Below are 19,445 nucleotides of genomic sequence, written 5' to 3'. Positions count from 1 at the left end.
GGAGGAAGAGGAGGAGGAAGAGGAGGAGGAGGAAGAGGAGGAGGAGGAGGAAGAGGAGGAGGAGGAGGAAAACTGTCTTAGATGGTTAAAATACCCGCTTCGTGAGCAGGAAGTTGATTTTCAAATCCTAGTGGGGTCTTCCTTGCCTTTTGGTTCTTTTGTCACCGCACACCCTAGTAGAATGTAAGTTCCTCGAGGACAGGGCTTATTTTTCCTTTTCAGGTACATAGGTGGTATTTCTAGAATCATGCAGTTTGGGGGACATCAATCAATGAACACAAATGTATTAAGCAACTACTATATACCAAGCATTGTGCTAGGTTCTGGTGATACAAAGGAGGTACTTAATAGAATATGTGTAGAATTGAGTTAACTTCATTTCTAAATATCTTTTTTTTTTTTTGTGGGGCAATGAGGGTTAAGTGACTTGCCCAGGGTCACACAGCTAGTAAGTGTCAAGTGTCTGAGGTCAGCTTTGAACTCAGGTCCTCCTGAATCCAGGTTGAGTGCTTTATCCACTGCACCACCTAACTGCCCCCTGTTTCTAAATATCTTTAGGGTTCCCAATGTGCTTTGCCCATGACAACCCTAGGACATAGGTATTGGACCTATTATTATTATCACTTTAAAGGGGAGAAAAGGGATGCTAAGAGAGGGCAAATCCCTCGCATAGTCACCCATCTGGTAAGTGTTTCAGCTGGAAAATGCTGTTCCTAAGAAGCCCTGAAATGATCCCAGATTTGCCACTTTTTACCTGAGAGGCCTTGGGAAAATCATTTAAACTTTCTACATCTCAATATCCTCAACTGCAAAATAAGAGAGTCACACTATTTGGGAAAAAACTGCTGGAAAAAGTGGATAGCAGACTGGCAGAAATTAGGCAAAGGCTAACACCTCATACCATACATACCATATAAGATCCAAATGGCTATAGGATTTAGATATTAAAAGGTAACAGCATAAAGAAATTAAAGGACTGTGTGACCCTGGGCAAGTCACTTAACCCCAATTACTTCACTAAAAAAAAAGAAATTAAAAGAGTAAGGACAAAAATACCTTTTGGATCTATGGCTAGGGGGAAAATTAATGATCAAATAAGGGATAGAGAGGATCACAGAATATAAAATGGGATTTTGATTACAGAAAATTAAGAAGTTTTTGCACATATTAAACCAATGCAATTAAAATAAGAAGGGAGGAAAAATTATACCATTTCTCTTATAAAGGTTTTTCATTTTCAAAATATATAAAGAATGGATTCAGATTTACAAGAATAAGAGCTAATCACCAATCTGATAATCAAAGAATATGAACAGGTATTTTTATAGGAGGAAATAGAAGCTATATGAAAAAATAATCCAAATCATTAATAACTAGAGAAATTAAAATTAAAGCAACTCTGAGTTCTACCCTATATCCATTCAATTGTCAGAGATTGCTAAAAAATGAAGACATCAATGCATCATTGGTGGAATTGAAAATTAGTACAGCCAATTCTAGAAAACTACTTGGAACCATACCAACCCCACACCCCTAAATCTCTAAACTGTCTTTATCCTTTGACTTCCAGCATTACCACTATCAACCTTATACCCCAAAGAGACTTTAAAAAAGAAGGAAAGGATCCATTTATACAAAAAAAATAGGAGCTCTTTTTGTAGTGGCAAAGAACTGGAGACTACAGGGGTTTCCATTAATTAGGGAATGGCTGAACAAATTATGGCGTATGAATGTAATGAAATATTATTGGATTGTGTGAAAGAGGAAACAAACCATTTCAGAGAAATCCAGGAAGACTTGTATGAACTGATACAGGGGGAAGTAAATAGAACCAGAAGACTAATGTGTACAATAACAACAATGTAAAGACTTTAAGACAATTTTGAAAGACTTCAAAACTCTGATCAATGAAATGATCACCTAAGGGAACCAGTGATGAGACCTGCTACCCACCTTCTGATAAAGTGGTGATAGACTCAAGCTGCAAAATGAGACATACGTCTTTGGAGAAGAACACCGTGGGAATTTGCTTTCCTTGACTATGTGTATTTGTTACAAGGGATTTGTTTACTCCAGGCTGTCAGCGTTCTTCCTTATTAAAATCTAGGGCATTCATGTGCTGACATTCCTCTTACAAGCTTGGGCCACTTTTCTTTCTGTTGCATTGAGTATCATATTTCCTGCTTGCCTTCCTCCTTGCTCTATATACTCCTCAGAGGCAGATCCTATGCCTTTGTCATATGACCAGAAAAGCACTGGGCTTAGCTTAAGAAAAGCTGGGTTCCAGTCTACTCATCCAACATTTAGGATCATAGGATCTAACATTTAGAGCTGGATAGGATCTTGGAAGCCCCTGAGTCCAACCCCCTCCCTTAAAGATGAAGCAATGGAAGAGAAGTGACTTGTCCCAGGTACATATATCATGTAAGTGTCTGGGATGGAATTTGAACAAAGGTCTTTCTGACTTCAAGTCCAACACAGCCTATATACACTTTGCCACACCGACTTCCTCATTAACTGTATGAACACGGGCATTTCACTATCTCCTGAGCCTCTGTTTCTTCATCTGGAACATGGGAAGCTAATAAATTACCTATTTCACAGGGTTATTTTGGTAAAAGTGCATCATAAGCCCTAATACACTAAAGAAATGGGAGCTGTTATTGTTGTTATTATTATTATTATTACTCTCTCCTGCCCATCTGCAGCACAGAGGTCCTATAACAGTAGATTGTCAGTGTTTGTTGAATGAATGAATGAATGTTCTAATCACTGGGACATTTGGCTCAGACCTACGAGGAGCTGAGATCCATTGGTGACAGTGTGATCCTCAACTTCACTCAATGGGCCAGAAAAAGACAGAAAGCTTTACCTCCACGGTCAGATGTCGCCTCTTCCTTCACTCTTTCTTTCTCTCCTCTGCCTCAGGTCAAAACTTTCTTTATCCTTGTCTTTTCAGCTTCTGACAATGAAGACACAAAGACCTGGGTGAGTCTAGAGAAGTTCTTGATCTGCCATAGATCAAAGCCCCGTGCATGTCTAATATGTCCCATCAACTGCAATCCCACAAATTCCTGTTCAAATCCCCTGGAACTGAACAAACTTCCCCAGGAAACAAAGATCCATTGTTGGGCCTGGTGTGTAGAGTTGCTGTGTTTGCCTTGTCTCATGAAAGAGCCCTGGGGCTTGGCAGGTCCGGGGTGAGGCAGTAAGTGAGGCCAGGTTGGCCTCAGCTGCTATATAGTGTGCTTTAGAGAAGGGTGGAGCAGTGGAAATCTTGCTAGAATTAGAGAGGACTTGAATTCAGATCCCAGCCCTGCCACATGTTGACTGTGAAATTCTCTCTGCCTCAGTTTCCCCATATGTAAAATGAGCCCCATAAAATTCAGCTCTATTCTACATGTTGGAAGAGCAGACCTGAATCCAGGTATCCTGGGTTTTCCAAGTCCAGCACTTTCCCCACAACTTCACAAAGGTAAAGTTTCTTTCTCTACAAAATGAAGAGGTCGAAGTAGATGATTTCTAGGGTCCCTTTTGGGTGAAAGCCTATGATCTTGCAAGGTGAGTGGTGCCTTGCCTGCCGGCTCGGGGCCTCAGAGATCTAGCACAAAATTGTGGGCAAAAAAATTCTGGCTGAAGTAGCCAGGAGCCCCAAACGAGTTCAGTTGTGCTGGATCAGGCTGGGCAGCGCTCAAACCTCTGAAGTCACTGGCTTCCTCCCCTCACTCCACGTTGTGTTTATTCTGGAAGCTGGACAAGTCATTGCCGCCATGGAAATGAGTGGAATGACAGGTTTTGGGAAAGTGGAGAGAGGGCTCAGTCTGAAAATATTCACCGTGGCAGAGACCAGCTTCTGGTTTTCTTTCCTTCATTCTTTCTTTTAATTTTAAAATCATGGCCAATGTGGTTTCCTGGTCAGAATCCATGTTCTGGAGAATCCCTCAGAGGTCATCTTGTCTAGTCCCCTGCTTCCAGGCAAGAGTCCAGAAAGGTGAGCATTAGCCTCCTGAAGGAAGCTGAAGAACCTTGACTTCCAAGGAAACTGGTCAATATCAGGGATCAAAACCCACGTCTGTTCTGTTAAAGGAGGGACCAAATCAAGAGGTCCGTCGGAGCAGAGAGAGATGGAAGGGATCTTGGACTATAGAACATTAGATGTCAGAGCTGCAAGGGACCTCCGATGATGATATGAGAGAACCAAGAGAGAATGTCAGAGCTGAGAGGAGCCTTAGAACACAGGATGTCAGAGCTGAGAGGAACCTTAGAACACAAAATGTCAGAGCTGAGATGAACCTTAGACACAGAACATTAGAATTGAGAGGGCCCCTAGAACACAAAATGTTAGAACTGAAAGGGACCTTAGAACACAAGATGTCGGAGCTAGGAGAAACCTTAAAATTCAATAAACATTGTGCCAAAGCAATTGGAAGGGACTTGAGAGATAACGTCATCTAATCTTCTAATTTTCCATACAAGGAAGCTAGGACCCAGAGGCATTAAGGTACTCATCCAAGAACACACAACCAATAAGCCACAGAGTCAGACTTTTCAGCTCCTGACTCGTGACCTAAGCAGTCCTTTCCACATCTACAATCCTGAGCCACAGTTCTCTCTTTGCTTGCAGGCATGGTGGTGTAAGAGGCAAAACCTTGACCTGAGAGTTGGAAGAACAGGGTTCTGGCTATGATGACCTTGGCTAGGTCACTTCCTTTCCCTGTGACTCTGTTTCCTCCTTCATAGAAGGAAGAGGTTGGGTTCCATGATGACCAAGGACCCCGCTAGCCAAGGTTCTCCCGCTCAGTCCCTCTGGCTCTTGGGTTTGAGCAAGTCCATATGTGAGTTCTGGTGGGGTGCAGGACACCACCCCCATGCTGCATACAAGGGCCTCTTCCAAAGAGATTTCTGGTGACCTGCCGCTGACCCCGACACCCTCCCTGATGCTGGCGCTAGGGCCAGCCCTCTTCCCCAGACTGATGGAGGCTTCCAGGGGCTGTAACTGTGACCAGGTAAACAGTCCCCAGAATGAAAGACTCAGGCCTGGGTGATCACAGGCCGTAATGTGCTCATTTCTCAGAACCGCAAATGCTCCATGGAAAACTTCAGTCTAAACAGAACGGTTTTTCCAGCGCTGCCCGGAGGCCCTTTTCCTGCCTTGTGTTTTCATTCCTTCTCCTGTTTCTGAGCAGAACATTTCCACGGTTCCAGCCTGAGGAACCTAAAGGAGCTGATCTGAATGGATTTATTCTCCCCTGCCCAAGTCCCTGGTCTCATGTTCTGTGAACGAAGCACAAATGATCCACCCTCCGGCCGGCCGGCGGGCCGGGTAGCTGTCCCACCCCAGACAAGTCTCGTTTTCCTTTCTCCATGTTCAGCCCCTTCACCTCCTCCTTGCTCTCCTCCCTCCCTCCCACCCACCCACCATTCAAGGCCCAGTTCTAGTTCCCTTCCTCCTCCGAGAACCCTTCCCTGACTACTCCAAACCAACCGGTCTCCCCTTTCTCCGAGACCCCTCTTACTCTGCCACCTAACCCAGCCTGCTATCTTCTTCTGTGGTTTAGTGGACAGAGGACCGGTTGGCATTAGAGGACCAGGATTGGAAGCTAAGCTCTGCTGAGGCCATTTAACCTCTGGACCTCAGTTTGTTCATCTGTAAAATGGGAACAGAGTTGGGGGAAACTGGATTGAATGATCACTAAGGTCACTTTAAGCTTTATATCTAGTAATTTGAGTTCCTTGAGGGTAGGGACCAGCACATCTTAGGCTAATCTGTATAGTCACTGGTACCTAGCACTGTACCTCTCCCCCAAATAGCCTTGCATTTATGTACATGTTGTCTCTCCCTAGGAAATCTATTCTCCTTGAGGTCAGGGATTGCTTTATATCTGTTTAGCACAACTGTTGTTGTTGTGTTGTTGTTTAGTCATTCTTCTTCTTCTTCTTCTTTGCTACAAGGCAATGAGGGTTAAGTGACTTGCCCAGGGTCACACAGGTAGTAAGTGTCAAGTATCTGAGGCCAGATTTGAATTCAGGTCTACCTGAATCCAGGTCCAGTGCCTTGTCCACTGCACCACCTAACTGCCTCAGACCCTCCATAAATTCAAAAAAAGATTTCCCCTTACTGGTTCAACCTAGAGCCCGAAAATCCTCCCCATTAAAATTTCTGCAAAATAGATTGGCATTCAATGGCAGGAGAGAGCCCTGGGTGGGGAGTCACGAGACCTTGTTCAGATCCCAGCTCTGTCATTTATACACTGTGTCACCTTGAGCAAGGCCATTTTGGGGGCTTTAGTTTTCCCATCTAGTGACAGGGCCACATATCATGTAAAGTCCCTCCTAGCCCTGGGATTCTATTGTCTTCTATCTCTGATAATCCATATTCTAGGTCCCTCCCAACTCTGATGCTCTACAATCTATGTGCTAAGTCTCTTTGTAGCTCTGCTGTTCTATGTTCTAAGGTCTCTCCCACCTTTGACGTTCTCTGTGCTCTGTTCTAAGGGCATTCTCCTCTTTGACTTTGGATGGCTCCATCTTTAGGTTGACAGCACTGTGTTCTTAAAAGAAAAAAAACACACAGAGAGATGTCCCCCATATCTGGAATGATCTCCCTCCTCATCTCTGCCCTCTGGCTTATCTGGCCTCCTTAAAGTCTGGACTAAAAATTCACCTTCTATAGGAAGCCTTTCCCAACCCTCTTAGTTCTAGTTATCTTCCTCCCTCACTTGTTTCCTGTTTGTCCTTTACCTAATGTGTTTGTGCATATCTGTTTACTTGTTGTCTCCCCCATTAGATTGTGAGCTCCTTGAGGGCAGGGATGGTTTTTCGCCTCTTTTTGGTATTGCCAGTACTTAGCACAGTGCCTGGCACATAGTGAGCCTTAATAAATCTTTATTGACTATTTTATTGACTATTAAAATGCAAATATGCCCTTGGAAGAGTAACCAGTTAAGCTACCCAGTGACACCTTATGGGGGATTTAGTTAATAAGATCAGTGCCCAAGACTCACATTGAGATTGATATCCTGGGAAACTAGAACACGGGAGAGAAGAGTTTTGAGAGAAGGGTGGAAAGAAAGAATGTGGGTGGGTGTAGGTGGGCAGTACCAAGGACCGGGGATTTGGGCAACTGACCTAGGGGGAGAATTATAAGAAGGGTTCTGAGGAGGGAGAAAACCAGAAGTTTAATTTGTATAATCCTTCACCTGGCCAGGACTGCTCCTTGTTTACTCACATTGAGGTACTGGGAGTTAGGGTCTTGCCTCAATTTACTTTGAGGGTGTTAGAAAGGAGCTGTTTGCTTTATGTTAGAAAAAGAGATGTTTGCTTGACATTGACAAGGGATCCCAAGCCTGAGCCCAGAGGTAAGCTTTGGGGTCTCAGCCAGACCCCCCAGCCCCATAGGTTCTGGTGGAAGCCGGCTAGCCTCAAGAAGTTAGAAATTACTAAGAAGCTAAGGCAGCAGAATGAAAGGACTTAATGAACTGGATCTTGTCTGTCTACCTGTGACGGCTGGCTGACACACAGCCTAGATGGGATGACGAGGGAAGAGAGTCAAAGCAGCCCTCAGCCTCAATTGCCTCATCTATAAAATGGTATTCCATGACTCTAGGTCTAGCCCCTTTCTGTCCTATCAATTAGTCTCAGGACTTGGCTGTTTTCCTTCCCAGACTACAGTGAACAAACATCTGTCCCTCCCACAAGTATTTACTGAGCATACATAAATCTGTGCCCATGTGCTGATAGCCACAGATAGGAACCTCCCACTCCAACATCCTCCTCGGGCTCCCAGGTAGGCTTTCTCTGAGCCCTTATCTGTGCTGCAGAATCTGTTGGTAAGTCTAAAAGTGAGAATTTCAGGGGGTTGGATGAAAGTCAAGGGACCAAAGTCCTCCCTGGGGCTTCATAGCACCCACTACATTATACTGTGGGAAGCAGCTGATTCCACTTACCTATCAAGTGAATTCAAAGTTGGGAGACATAGAGTGTCATTTACGGGTCGAACGAACAAATGCATTTCCAAAACAATTAAAAACAAAATCCTTTCATTTCCCTATATAGCCCCTGCACACATACACACACCTCAATTGAGTATGGGAAAATGTCCAGCATTTACTCTATAGGAACAAAGGATAGTGAATTTAGAGCTGAGTGGAAACAAACTGACTCCCTTCCAGCCCCTTTCTTCTTCAGAGTATATATTACAACATAATATTAGAACAATACTGTAGTCTGAAAACTTTGATCCTACCAGAAAGAGAAACCTTATCGGTCCTTTAACTACGAGGTCTGAAATAATGTCCTACACCTTAATCTTTTCATATTATTCTTATCAAAAGCCTAACCACTTCCGGAGGAAAAATCTGGGTCAGGTTGTAAAATGAAGCTCTAAACTCCTAGGAAATGCATTAGGCTGGTAACTAGCTTTAGAACAGACAGGTTTAAGCTAATTAATTACCGATCTCCACCCTTGGCCAGATTGAATGCCTCAGGAAAATGATTCTCCAGGATGCAGAGACATTTAAAGGAACTATTGTTCTATCTGAAGAATCAAGACTGATAACCCAACTTCCTACGGAGCTCCGTAAAGATGTTTTATCTTATTGTGGAACTTTGCCTTTGTGTAGGAATTCTAGAAAGTGTAACTCCAGTAGGGCTTGTGTGTGAGAGACATTTTCAAAAGCAGGATGAATTTCTGTCCCCTTGGATTTTCTCTCTAAGCAGTGACACTTCCAATTAGACTTACTGAAGTATATGCCTCTAGCAGGCTTGTGCCCAAAATATAGAATCCTGATTTTTTTTCTTCCACCCCTCCCACTGCGATGAAGGGACTCACTCAGAGTCACACTGGGAACCAGTGGTAGGGCTGGGAGGTGAGCCCAGATCATCTGTGGGTCAACATTGCACACCTATAGGTGAGGATTGTGCCCAGTCCACAGCTTTTTCCATGCCTCTTTGAGAACAGTCGTGGCATTTGATCTGAATTCAGTTGCCCTTTAGTACGGAACAAAGGAATTTTGAAACATTATATTTTCTATAAATAAATATGTTTTTCTGACTCATCATGGCAAAAACATTTTTTTCCCCACCAGCCTGCACCCTGACACAAAAACCCATCTTTTCAGCCCCCGTGTCCTCCCAATAATGTTCTATTGAATTCTATCTCAAACATTTATTCTATGTGTGACTCCGGGCAAATCATTTAACCTTTCCAAACCTCATTTCCCTCATCTATAAAATGGAGAAAATAAAAACACCTGCCTCGCAGAGCTGTTTTAAGTATCAAATGAGATAATGCCTGAAAAGTTAATGGACAAACGTTTAAACATTATATAAACATTTGCTCATCTTATGGTTGTATATCATGGAGGGAGGGAAGAGGAAACAAGCATTTATTAAGCACTTACTATATGCAAGGTACTGTGCTAAACACTTTACACATCTTATCTATTATCCCCACTTTACGGCTGAGGAAATGGAGGCAGACTGAAATTAAGTGACTTGTCCAGGGTCATGGAGATAGTAAGTGTCTAAGAGCAGATTTGAATTTGAGTTCTTCCAACACTCTCTTTATTGCTCCTCAAGAGACATCATGATCTCAGAAAAATCACAATTACCCATGGTCCAAAGGGAGAGATGGGGGTTGGGTGTAAGGAGGCCACTGGTGTGTGAGAAATGACATCAAAGATATCATCAAGGGGGTGTTTGTTTGACTGGAAAAGGAGGTGGGCTGATTATGGAGGGATCACAGTTGGGATATTCAACTGTTGTAGAAGTGTCTAGGACATCCTTTAAAACCCACAAGAATGACTTGCCAGGCTACCATAAAGATCCTGGATGGAGGATTCCTTAGATGAGAGAAACAAGCATCACAGAGAATGAGAAGATGGGGGACTTTGTATACAGAACTCAAACTGAAGAGCTCAATCAGGAATCCATTAGAGCATCAGACCTTCTAAATTTGGTTCCTCAATTCTATTGAACGTACATTTATTAAGCATTGGGTTCAATACTGGGTTAGTATAAGGTTTAGAAAACACACAGGGTTCCTGTCCTCAGTGGGCTTACAGTCTTAATTATGGGATAAGACAATCCACCTTGGGGCAGCTAGGTGGTGCAGTGGATAAAGCACCAGCCCTGGATTCAGGAGGACCTGACTTCAAATCCGGCCTCAGACACTTGACACTTACCTGTGTGACCCTGGGCAAGTCATTTAACCCTTATTGCCCCGCCTCCACCTCTCCCCCCAAAAAGACACATCCACCTTTATGAGGAAAATGGAATGGAATTTTACCAATTTGTTTGAATTCTCTTTCTTAGGATAAATATCGTTATTGGTACAGTCAATAAATTGTGGTTTATTTGGCTCTCCATAATTATCCATCAATGTGCATTTATTGTGCCTCTAATCTGTACCCAGTCTATATTAGCTACTATTTAAATTTCATAAAGTTTATAGCAAGGACCAAAGTTCAGTCTGTATTTGTATAATCTAGCACTCATAATTAGGCAGAGATTTATACAGTGTCTAACATTTGTATAGTGCTTTCTAAACTTAAAGGCCTATATAAATGCATGGGATTGTGATCTGCTGGTTTCTGTAATTCACAAATCCGATTAACCTGACATCTATACCTTCATCCAACCCATTCATTTATATAAATATTGATGGAATAGGATTAAGGGCAGAGCTGTATGGTAGTCTAAGAGAATTCTAGAATCTCGTTGACATCCATCCATCCATCCATCCATCCATCACCATTCTGGTTCTGGACCTTCACTCAGGTTCAGATTCACCTAATTGTATTATGTATGACCGAACACATATTTCTTCATCTTATTTATAAGAATATAGTGAGAGATTTTGTCAGTCTCTTACTGAAATCCAGGTATATCATGACTATGTCCCTCTTCTGATCTTTTGTTTTGTTTTGGGCCAGATCTGTAATTCCCAATGTAGAAACCCCATCCACCAATACATATAAGTAACATCTGAAACTTATAGTCTTTTAGATTTGCCTGGGGCCCTGAGGGTTTTAAAAGTTGGGGATGGGGAGGAAGTACATCCCAGTATGGGGACTTCTCTTTCAGCTAGCAATAACACCCCAAATTGTGACATCATCAATGATGGTGACAATGAATCAAAACAGATCTAGAAAGGTAGAAGAAAACAGCCAAGGTCAACAATTTGACATTAATTCTTTCAGTGATGCTATTTCACTATGAATCATGAAATACCCTGCTGACTGAAGAATCCAAAGTTTAAGGGATTCAAAGGTGTGGGGAATGTGTGAAAATAATGGGTTTTGGAATGCCCAGAGGCCCCCCCTGTTCAAGGGGATTATATTAAGATTGGATTGACTTTGCCGATTGACTCACTTGAAGTTGACTTGATTGAAACCACACTTGATTGAAACCACCTGCGAGCCTGGCCCTCATGGGGTGGGTTCTCTGACCTTTGCAAGTTCTGCTCATGGACCGCCCTCAAGTCCAGTGAACCAATGGATTTGGGTGATGCTAGCCAATTAGCTTGGAGTGGTGTGTAGGGGCTGACTCTCATCCAGACCCTGAGGTAGCTTCCACCCTCAGGAACTTTCTTTCTTTTTTTTTTTTTTTTTTTTTTGGCCTGAGACTCTGAGGTGGTAGCTAGATAGGCTTCTTAACTTTCTGAGCCAGGTGTTCTCTTTTTACTAATACTTGGTATGCTTTAATAAATGCTTAATGCCAAAAATTGGTGCTAAAGCTTCTAATTTATAAGTAGCAAATATATTAGAAACCACAGCTAATTTTCCCCAAACTTGGGACAGAAATAAGGCAACCACACATAGTTTTACTTGTCACAGGAAAAATATGGGTTATAAGTATAAGGAGGCTACAGCATGTTACCCATGACATTCATGGGAGTAGTGGTATAGAATAATCTTGAAGAAGTGTGTGAAGGCTGGGGGTTGGGGGTGGGGCAAGAGGGAAGAGAAGAGGTAGGGGCTCACCTGGGCTCTCCCAAATCCCCTTTCAAACAATTTTAAATAATGCCTCAAAACAAATTCTGGAGTGGCAGGACCCACAAAAGGATAAGGTGAAACAATTTTCCAGCTCAAGACAATCTAGATGGTCACACTGGGGTAAGAGTGGAGCACAGTTCAGCACAGCAGCAGGCATTGGAAGCAGTTGAATCAGTAATGGTAGTGGCAGCATCCAGAGCTCTCAGGCCACAGATGGTAAAGGGATAGGACAACTGGTCAGAAAGAGATTACAGGTGTCCCTTTGCTGACACTAGGTGCAGGGTTCTGTTGTATTGCTCAAGCTCAGATTTGGCTTGTACTCCTGTGTCACAGTCCCAGAGCAAGGAAGAACACTAGAACATAAGAGTCTATGGCCACGGGGGAACCAAGAACTTGGTCACAGTTCCAGGGCAGAAAAGCAGTCTTGTGGTTGCTCAGAGACCAGAGCACAGGCCAGAAGAGTAGTAAACATACCTCTCCTTATATCATAGCACCTTGGAAGAACTGACAACTTACAAACCCCCAGAACTAGCTCTGAAAATAGCTGCAAAAAGACCCTGAGGCTTGGGACAGATCCCCCTCTACCCTGGGAGCAGAATTCAACTTTAATATGAAGCTAAAAAGTCAATAAATAGACTGGGAAAATCAGCAAACAACAGAAAAAAAATTAGTATCTACCTGACCATAGAAAATGTTTTTGGTGACAAGGAAGAGCAAAACATAAACTCAGAAGAAGACAACAAAGTTAAAATTGCTACATCCAAAGCCTCAAAGGAGAATGTAGATTGGTCTCAGGTCCAAAAAAAATTCATGGAAGAGCTAAAAAGGATTTAAAAAATTAAACAAGAGAGGTAAAGGCAAAATTGGAAAAAGGAATTACAGCAATGCAAGAAAATCATGAGAAAAAGAGTCAACAGCTTGGTTTTTTAAAAAGGCATACAAATGGGGCAGGGGGGTGGCACAGTAGATAGAGCACTGGCCCTGGATTCAGTAGGACCCGAGTTCAAATCCAGCCTCAGACGCTTAACATTTATTAGCTGTGTGACCCTGGGCAAGTCACTTAACCCCAATTGCCTCACCAAAAAAAATTAATAAAAAGGCATACAAATATTGAAGAAAATAATACCTTAAAAAACAGAATTGGACAAATGGAAAAAGATGTACAAAAATTTACTGAAGAAAAGAACTCCTTAAAATGTAGAATTAGCCAGATGGAAAAGGAGATACAAAAGCTCAATGAAGAAAATAATTCTTTAAAAATTAGAATTGGACAAAGGGAAGGTAATGACTATATGAGGCATCAAGAAGCAATAAAACAAAATCTAAGAATGAAAAAAACAGAAGAAAGTATATCTGTTGAAAATTAAATATAGTTTTTATCTCCCTGTCTCCTATAAAAATAATAAACAGATCAGAGAAATTAATTTTATATCTCCTACAAAATTTAATAATAATAATAGAGACATATCTTCCACAGAACAAAACCAGATCAGAGAACATGTCTCCTACAGGATAAATCAGATCAGAGACAGACAGAAAAAACATAATACCAATTTATTTTGTCCCAAGAAGAAATATAACATGATCATGCTTGGAGACCCTTCCAAAGAAGGGAGCTCAGAGACTCCCTCTTTCTGAAGGTATATAAGATTTTTTTGTCCACTGGTTAAAGACTGTTATCAGTTTCAATAGTATGATAAATTCAACCCAGAAGCAAAAGCAGTTAAACAATTTCAGTTATAATAAGTATGGAAGAAAGACAGAAGCATCATGATAAGATTACAGGATTCTAAAAAAGGATTTGGCGAGGATGAGCATGCCCAGGTTTCCCCATAAGATAGGGACTTACTATCCTGAGGAAAGAAGTCACCAGGTCGGGGCTTTTATCAGCTAACTACCTGGGTTCCATTTGGAGTATAGTTGAAGGACATTTTGTTCCTATTAAGCTAGGATTTCATTAAAAATACTTTAGGATAATAAGACACCTCCATCAAATCCAGGTGATCTATACATTCATATTAACATATCTCATTGGGAAAATTGTGAAAAATAGGTCCAGGAGAAATAATTGAAGAATTATCAGACTACCTGAAAGCCATGGTGAAAATTTTTAAAAGAGCCTAGACATCATCTTTCAAGAAATCATCGAAGAAAACTTCCCTGATATTTGAGAACCAGAGGGTAAAATAGAAATTGAAAGAATCTACTGATCACCTCCTGAAAGAGATCCCAAAATGAAAAATCCCAGGAATATTTTAGACAAATTTCAGAACTTCCATGTCAAAGATAAAATATTTCAAGCATCCAGAAAGAAACAATTCAAATATCACAGACCCACAGTCAAGATAACACAAGATTTAGCAGCTTTAACATTAAAGAATCAGAAGACTTGGAATATGAGTGAGGCAAAGAACATTCATCCAAGTGCTAGCTTCATCACCCACTGGCTGTGTCTATGTGGCCAGGCCCTCTCCCCACTCTTTTTTTTTTCCTCTCCCCACTCTTCACCTGTTTCTCCATCTGTAAAATCAGAGCTGGGCTACATGATGTCCAAGTTTCTCTACACACACACACACACATATTCTATGATTCCAGGATTAGACCTATCCTACTGGACTTCCACGCAGGCATGCACAGGAGCCAGCTACAAGAGCTGATAGTTAAACTTTCAGTGTAAGCATTTATACCTCAGAAATTGGCAAACACACTTAAAATCAGGGCTTGATTTATTGTTTTGTTGATTTCTAGGCATAAGAAAATGATGGAGAAAATGGCAATAATACAAGTTTAACTTAAAAGTGTGAGCCGTGGGGGGCAGCTAGGTGGCGCAGTTGATAAAGCACTGGCCTTGGATTCAGGAGAACCTGGGTTCAGATCCAACCTCAGACACTTGACACTAGCTATGTGACCCTGGGCAAGTCACTTAACCCTCATTGCCCCGCAAAAAAAAAAAAAAAAAAAGTGTGAGCCCTACATGCATTGTTTCGAGAGTAGGTTGTTAAACATTTCCCAGCACACCACTACTTCCAGGGCTATTAATGGGATCAAATGAGATGTTTATGAAATGCTTTATAAGCATTAAAGAGCCATATGAATGCCCCAATCACTTTTATTCTTTTGTAGAATCTCAGAACTGGAAATGGAGCTGAGAGAGCATCTAGTTGAACAAGAAATCTTCCCAACAACTGATAATGTAGATAGTTCTTGAACACCTCTGATAATGGGGAACTCACTACTTTGTCAGGCATGACGTCCACTTTGGGATGTTTCTGATTGTTAAGTTCTTCCCTTTATGGCACTAAAGCCTACGAATTTGCAACTTGAGGATTCATAGATTTGTGGGGTTTAGACCTAGAGAGAAAGTTAGAAAGTATCTAGTGCAACCGCCCCCCCTTTCCAGATGAGGAAACTGAGACAAAAAAAAAGTTAAGAAACTTTCCCAAGCTCTCCCAAGTGGTAAGTCTCACCAAGTGGGATTCAAACTGAAGTAGTCTGATTCCCAATCCACTGCTCTTCCCATAACACTGAACTACCTCTTTTCCACTCACTGTTGCTACTTCTAAATTCTTCCTCTTGACAATGTCAGCTTTTCATCTACTGGAGGAGGGTCAGTATGTCTCCTTTAAATCTTCTCTTTTCAGTGGATAGAGCACTGGCCCTGCAGTCTGGGGGACCTGAGTTCAAATCTAGCCTCAGACACTTGACACTTACTAGCTGTGTGACCCTGGGCAAGTCACTTAACCCCAATTGCCTTACCAAATAAACAAACAAATGAATAAATGGATGGATGGATGGATGGATGGATGAATGAATGAATGAATGAATGAATGAATGAATGAATGGATGGATGGATGGATGGATGGATAGATAGATAAATTAATGAATATTAGATAAATAAATAAATAGCTGAATTTTCTCTTCTCCAGGTTAAATATAATAATTGTGAGACTGTCTTACACCTCCACTTAACATTTCCAAAGCTCCTTCCATGCCCACAGTGAGGCACAGTAGGAAGAATCAATCAATCAATAATCATTTATTAAGCACCTATTATGTGCCAAGAACTGTACTGACTAATCGCTGGTGATAAAAGAGGCAAGAGATAGTCCCTGCCTTCCAGAAGCCAACAATCTAATAGGGGAGAAAACATGAAACAACTAAGTGAAACCAAGCTATATGTAGGATAAATAGGAAATAATTAACAAAGAGGTTGGGGAAGACTTCCTGTAGAAGGTGGGCATTTAGTTGGGCCCTAAAGGAACAGAGGGAGTTCAGCAGAGTGGAGGAGAATCTCAGCTTGGAGTCCTGACTCTAACTCTTATTAGCTACATAACTACCCATGGACAAGTCACTTCCCCTCAGCCGTAAAACAGAGACAAGAATTCTGCCAGGACCTACCTCATAGAGCTGTGAGCATCCCATGAGAGAATGCCTGGGGGCCTCCAAGCACTATATAAATATTAGCTATTATTGTTGAATTTGCTGGGTGAATCAATGAATGAATGGAAGATTAAAATGAGTGGGAAAGCAGTTCACAACCTAAAAGGTGTGATAAACACCTTGAGGGAAGAGAGTCTTTCCTTAATAAATGGCAGGTGATCCTCCCACAAGCCCTCATTACCTCCCACCTGTATTATTGCAACAGTTTCCAGAGAGGCTGTTCTGTCTTTACTCCCTGCCCCCTCCAATCCATCCTTCCTCTTAGTGCTAGAATAATCTCTTATGCTAAGTCTGGTCATGTCACCTCTCTCTTCAGAAATCCTCGATCACTCCCTATTACCTACCAATTAGTGTTCAGACTTCTCTGACTAGGATTCAAGGTATTCACAGTCTGGCAGCAACACACACACACACACACACACACACACACACATACACATACACACACACACACTTTCTTGACTCGTGTTGTGTTAATTCCCAATCCACCCACCACACACCAAGCTAATTGGGATACTCTCCAAAACCCTCATGCCTCCCATCTCTCCCACCCCAACAAACACTTAGAATCACAGAATCATAGATTTAGTCCAATATATTTGTTTTTCAGATGAAGAAACCAAAAGCCAAATAATAATGATAGCTGGAACTTCTATCCAGGGTTAAGGTTTGGATAGTGCTTGACATAAATTTTCCCATTTGATCCTCATAAAAATCCTGTGACATAGATGTCATAATTATTCCCATTTTTCAGAAGAAGAAACTAATGTTCAGAGAAGTTAGGACTGGCCTGGGGTCACACAGTTTGGAAGCATCCGAGGAAGGATTTGAACCCAGATCTTTCTGGCTTCCAATCCAGTGTTCTATCCAGTGTGCTCCATTGCCTTTCAGAGGAGTTAAATGATTTGCCCAAAGTCACACAGGATAAAAAGCCAGGCCTGCTGACTACAAATCTGCTATTTCAGTGCTCGTTCCTACCCTGGTGCCTTTGCTCATATTATTCCACATATCTGGAGTACTTTTTCTTCTCTTCTTATCAGTTGAATTCCTACCCATCCCTTAAGGCTTCATTTAAATGCTACCTCTAGGTCTTCTTGGCAAAGATACTGGAATGGTTTACCATTTCCTCCTCTAGTGTATTAAGGTAAACAGAGTGATTCACCCAGGGTCACACAGCTAATAAGTGTCAGAGGGCAGATTTGAACTCAGGTCTTCCTGACTCCAGGCCCAGAGTTTTATCCACTGAGCCACCTGGCTGTCTTCATCTTATTCCCTTACTATACTGTTAATTCCAGGAGGGTAGGACCTAAGTCTTACATAAACTTTGTATCTCCCCCAGGACCCCCAGCAGGGGTCTCTCCACTTTTGGGGACCTGTTGTTTCTTCTGCTTCATCCAGCTGTGCACATCACACCTAAGTAGACAGTTTCCTGAAGTCCCTCCCTTCCACCCCAAGTGTTTTCCCTAGTGGTGAGTCAGCCTTCCTTTATTTAGTTTATTTCCCTGCTGAACTCAAAACTCTTCTCCCTTGGTAGCATCTATGAGAGTTTCTGTGCTCCCATCACAACCTTCATCGGTAGCCTGAGGCTAGAATAAGGAACCAGGGCAAAATCTTAGTGGCAGGGTCTATATACAAGGAGTTAATCCTCTCCGGGCAGCTAGGTGGCGCCGTAGTGTTTAGAGCACCAGGCCTGAAGTCAGACTCATCTTTATGAGTTCAAATTTGACCTCAGACACTTACTAGCTGTGTGACCCTGGGCAAGTCACTTAACAGTCTCTCTAAGAGTATAAATTACATAGGAATTGCCGATCTGAGTTTCTGGAAGGAGTTCCAATGCTGGGTGTTTCTCACACTGATGAAATCAGAGATCCGTACTGATAATTACAATCATGATAGCTAGCATGGATATAACACTTCAATGTTTATGCATGCAATTTCTCATTTGAGTCTTATGACAACCCTGTGACAAAGGGCCTATCATCACCCCCATTTTACAGATGAGGAAACCGAGGCAGTCAGTGGTTAAGTGACCTGCCCAGGGTTACAAAGCTAATAAGTGTCTGAGGAGCTGTGTGACCCTGGGCAAGTCACTTAACCCTCATTACCCCACAAAACGAAAACGAAAGAAATAAGTGTCTGAGGAGGGATTTTAATTCAGGTCTCCCTCATGCCAAATCTCTTACCCATTGCACTACCTGGTTCGATATTATTTCATCATTATATTACCATTAAAAGCTCACAAAGTACTCTAGAGGCTTAGGAATACCCCAGGAGATAATGTAAATGTCATTATCCTAATTTATTTTTTACACATAAGGAAATGTTAGTTGAGAGTGGGGATGTGATTTACCCAAGGTCATAGTGTCAGCCAGTAAGTGTCAGAGCCAGAACCTGAAATTCAGGTTCAATGAAATCTAGGTTCGATGCTCCATTCACATCACCATGTTTATAGTAAGGAAGGAAGAAAACAAGCAGTTATTAGATGCCTACTGTGTGCCAGGCACTGAGCCAAGCTCTTTACAAATATCTCATTTGATTCTCACAACAACTTTGGGAGGGAGGTACCATCATTTTCCATATTTTACAATTGAGGAAACTGAGGGAAACAAAGGTCATGTGCCTTGCCCAGTGTCACACAGCTTTTAAATGTTAAATGAGATTAGATTTAAACTCAGAATAAAAACCAAAAAAGGGGTACAAGCAAGGTTTTGGAGACATTCAGGGACTGGGGGGGGTCATTCCTTCCCCATGGTAGTGAAGATTTCTTGAAGAAGTTTGCATTCCAGATGGCCCTTGAAGGATAGGTGGGAGAGGCCCAGAAATTTATGGTAATAACACAGCATTGCCTGCATCTGGGGCCTGAATGAATGTGACAGATGAAACGGATCGTCTTTCCAAAGGCAAGGAGACAATTTGGTGTCCGGATAAAAAGCATGAATAACTGTTGGATCCGATACCCATCGGAGACAGTAACCTTGGATAAATCACATTGATGCCTTCCTTTTGAAG

General features: G+C 42.0%; 1 protein-coding gene across 1 annotated transcript in view; it reads right to left on the bottom strand.

Moving 5' to 3' along the window:
* LOC122732040 (basic proline-rich protein-like) overlaps nucleotides 1-19,445 on the bottom strand; it is a gene marked incomplete at its 3' end in the record, with an annotated part of 36,624 nt that overhangs the window by 1,660 nt on the left and 15,519 nt on the right. Inside the window, exon 2 of the mRNA XM_043972234.1 lies at nucleotides 1-76. This exon is cut by the window's left edge and continues 1,660 nt beyond it. Within this exon, the coding sequence (XP_043828169.1) occupies nucleotides 1-76 (76 nt within the window). The remainder of the gene's footprint in view (nucleotides 77-19,445) is intronic.

Source organism: Dromiciops gliroides, chromosome 6, assembly GCF_019393635.1.
Source record: "Dromiciops gliroides isolate mDroGli1 chromosome 6, mDroGli1.pri, whole genome shotgun sequence".
Lineage (NCBI taxonomy): Eukaryota > Metazoa > Chordata > Mammalia > Microbiotheria > Microbiotheriidae > Dromiciops > Dromiciops gliroides.
This window is presented reverse-complemented; position numbering and strand designations above follow the sequence as displayed.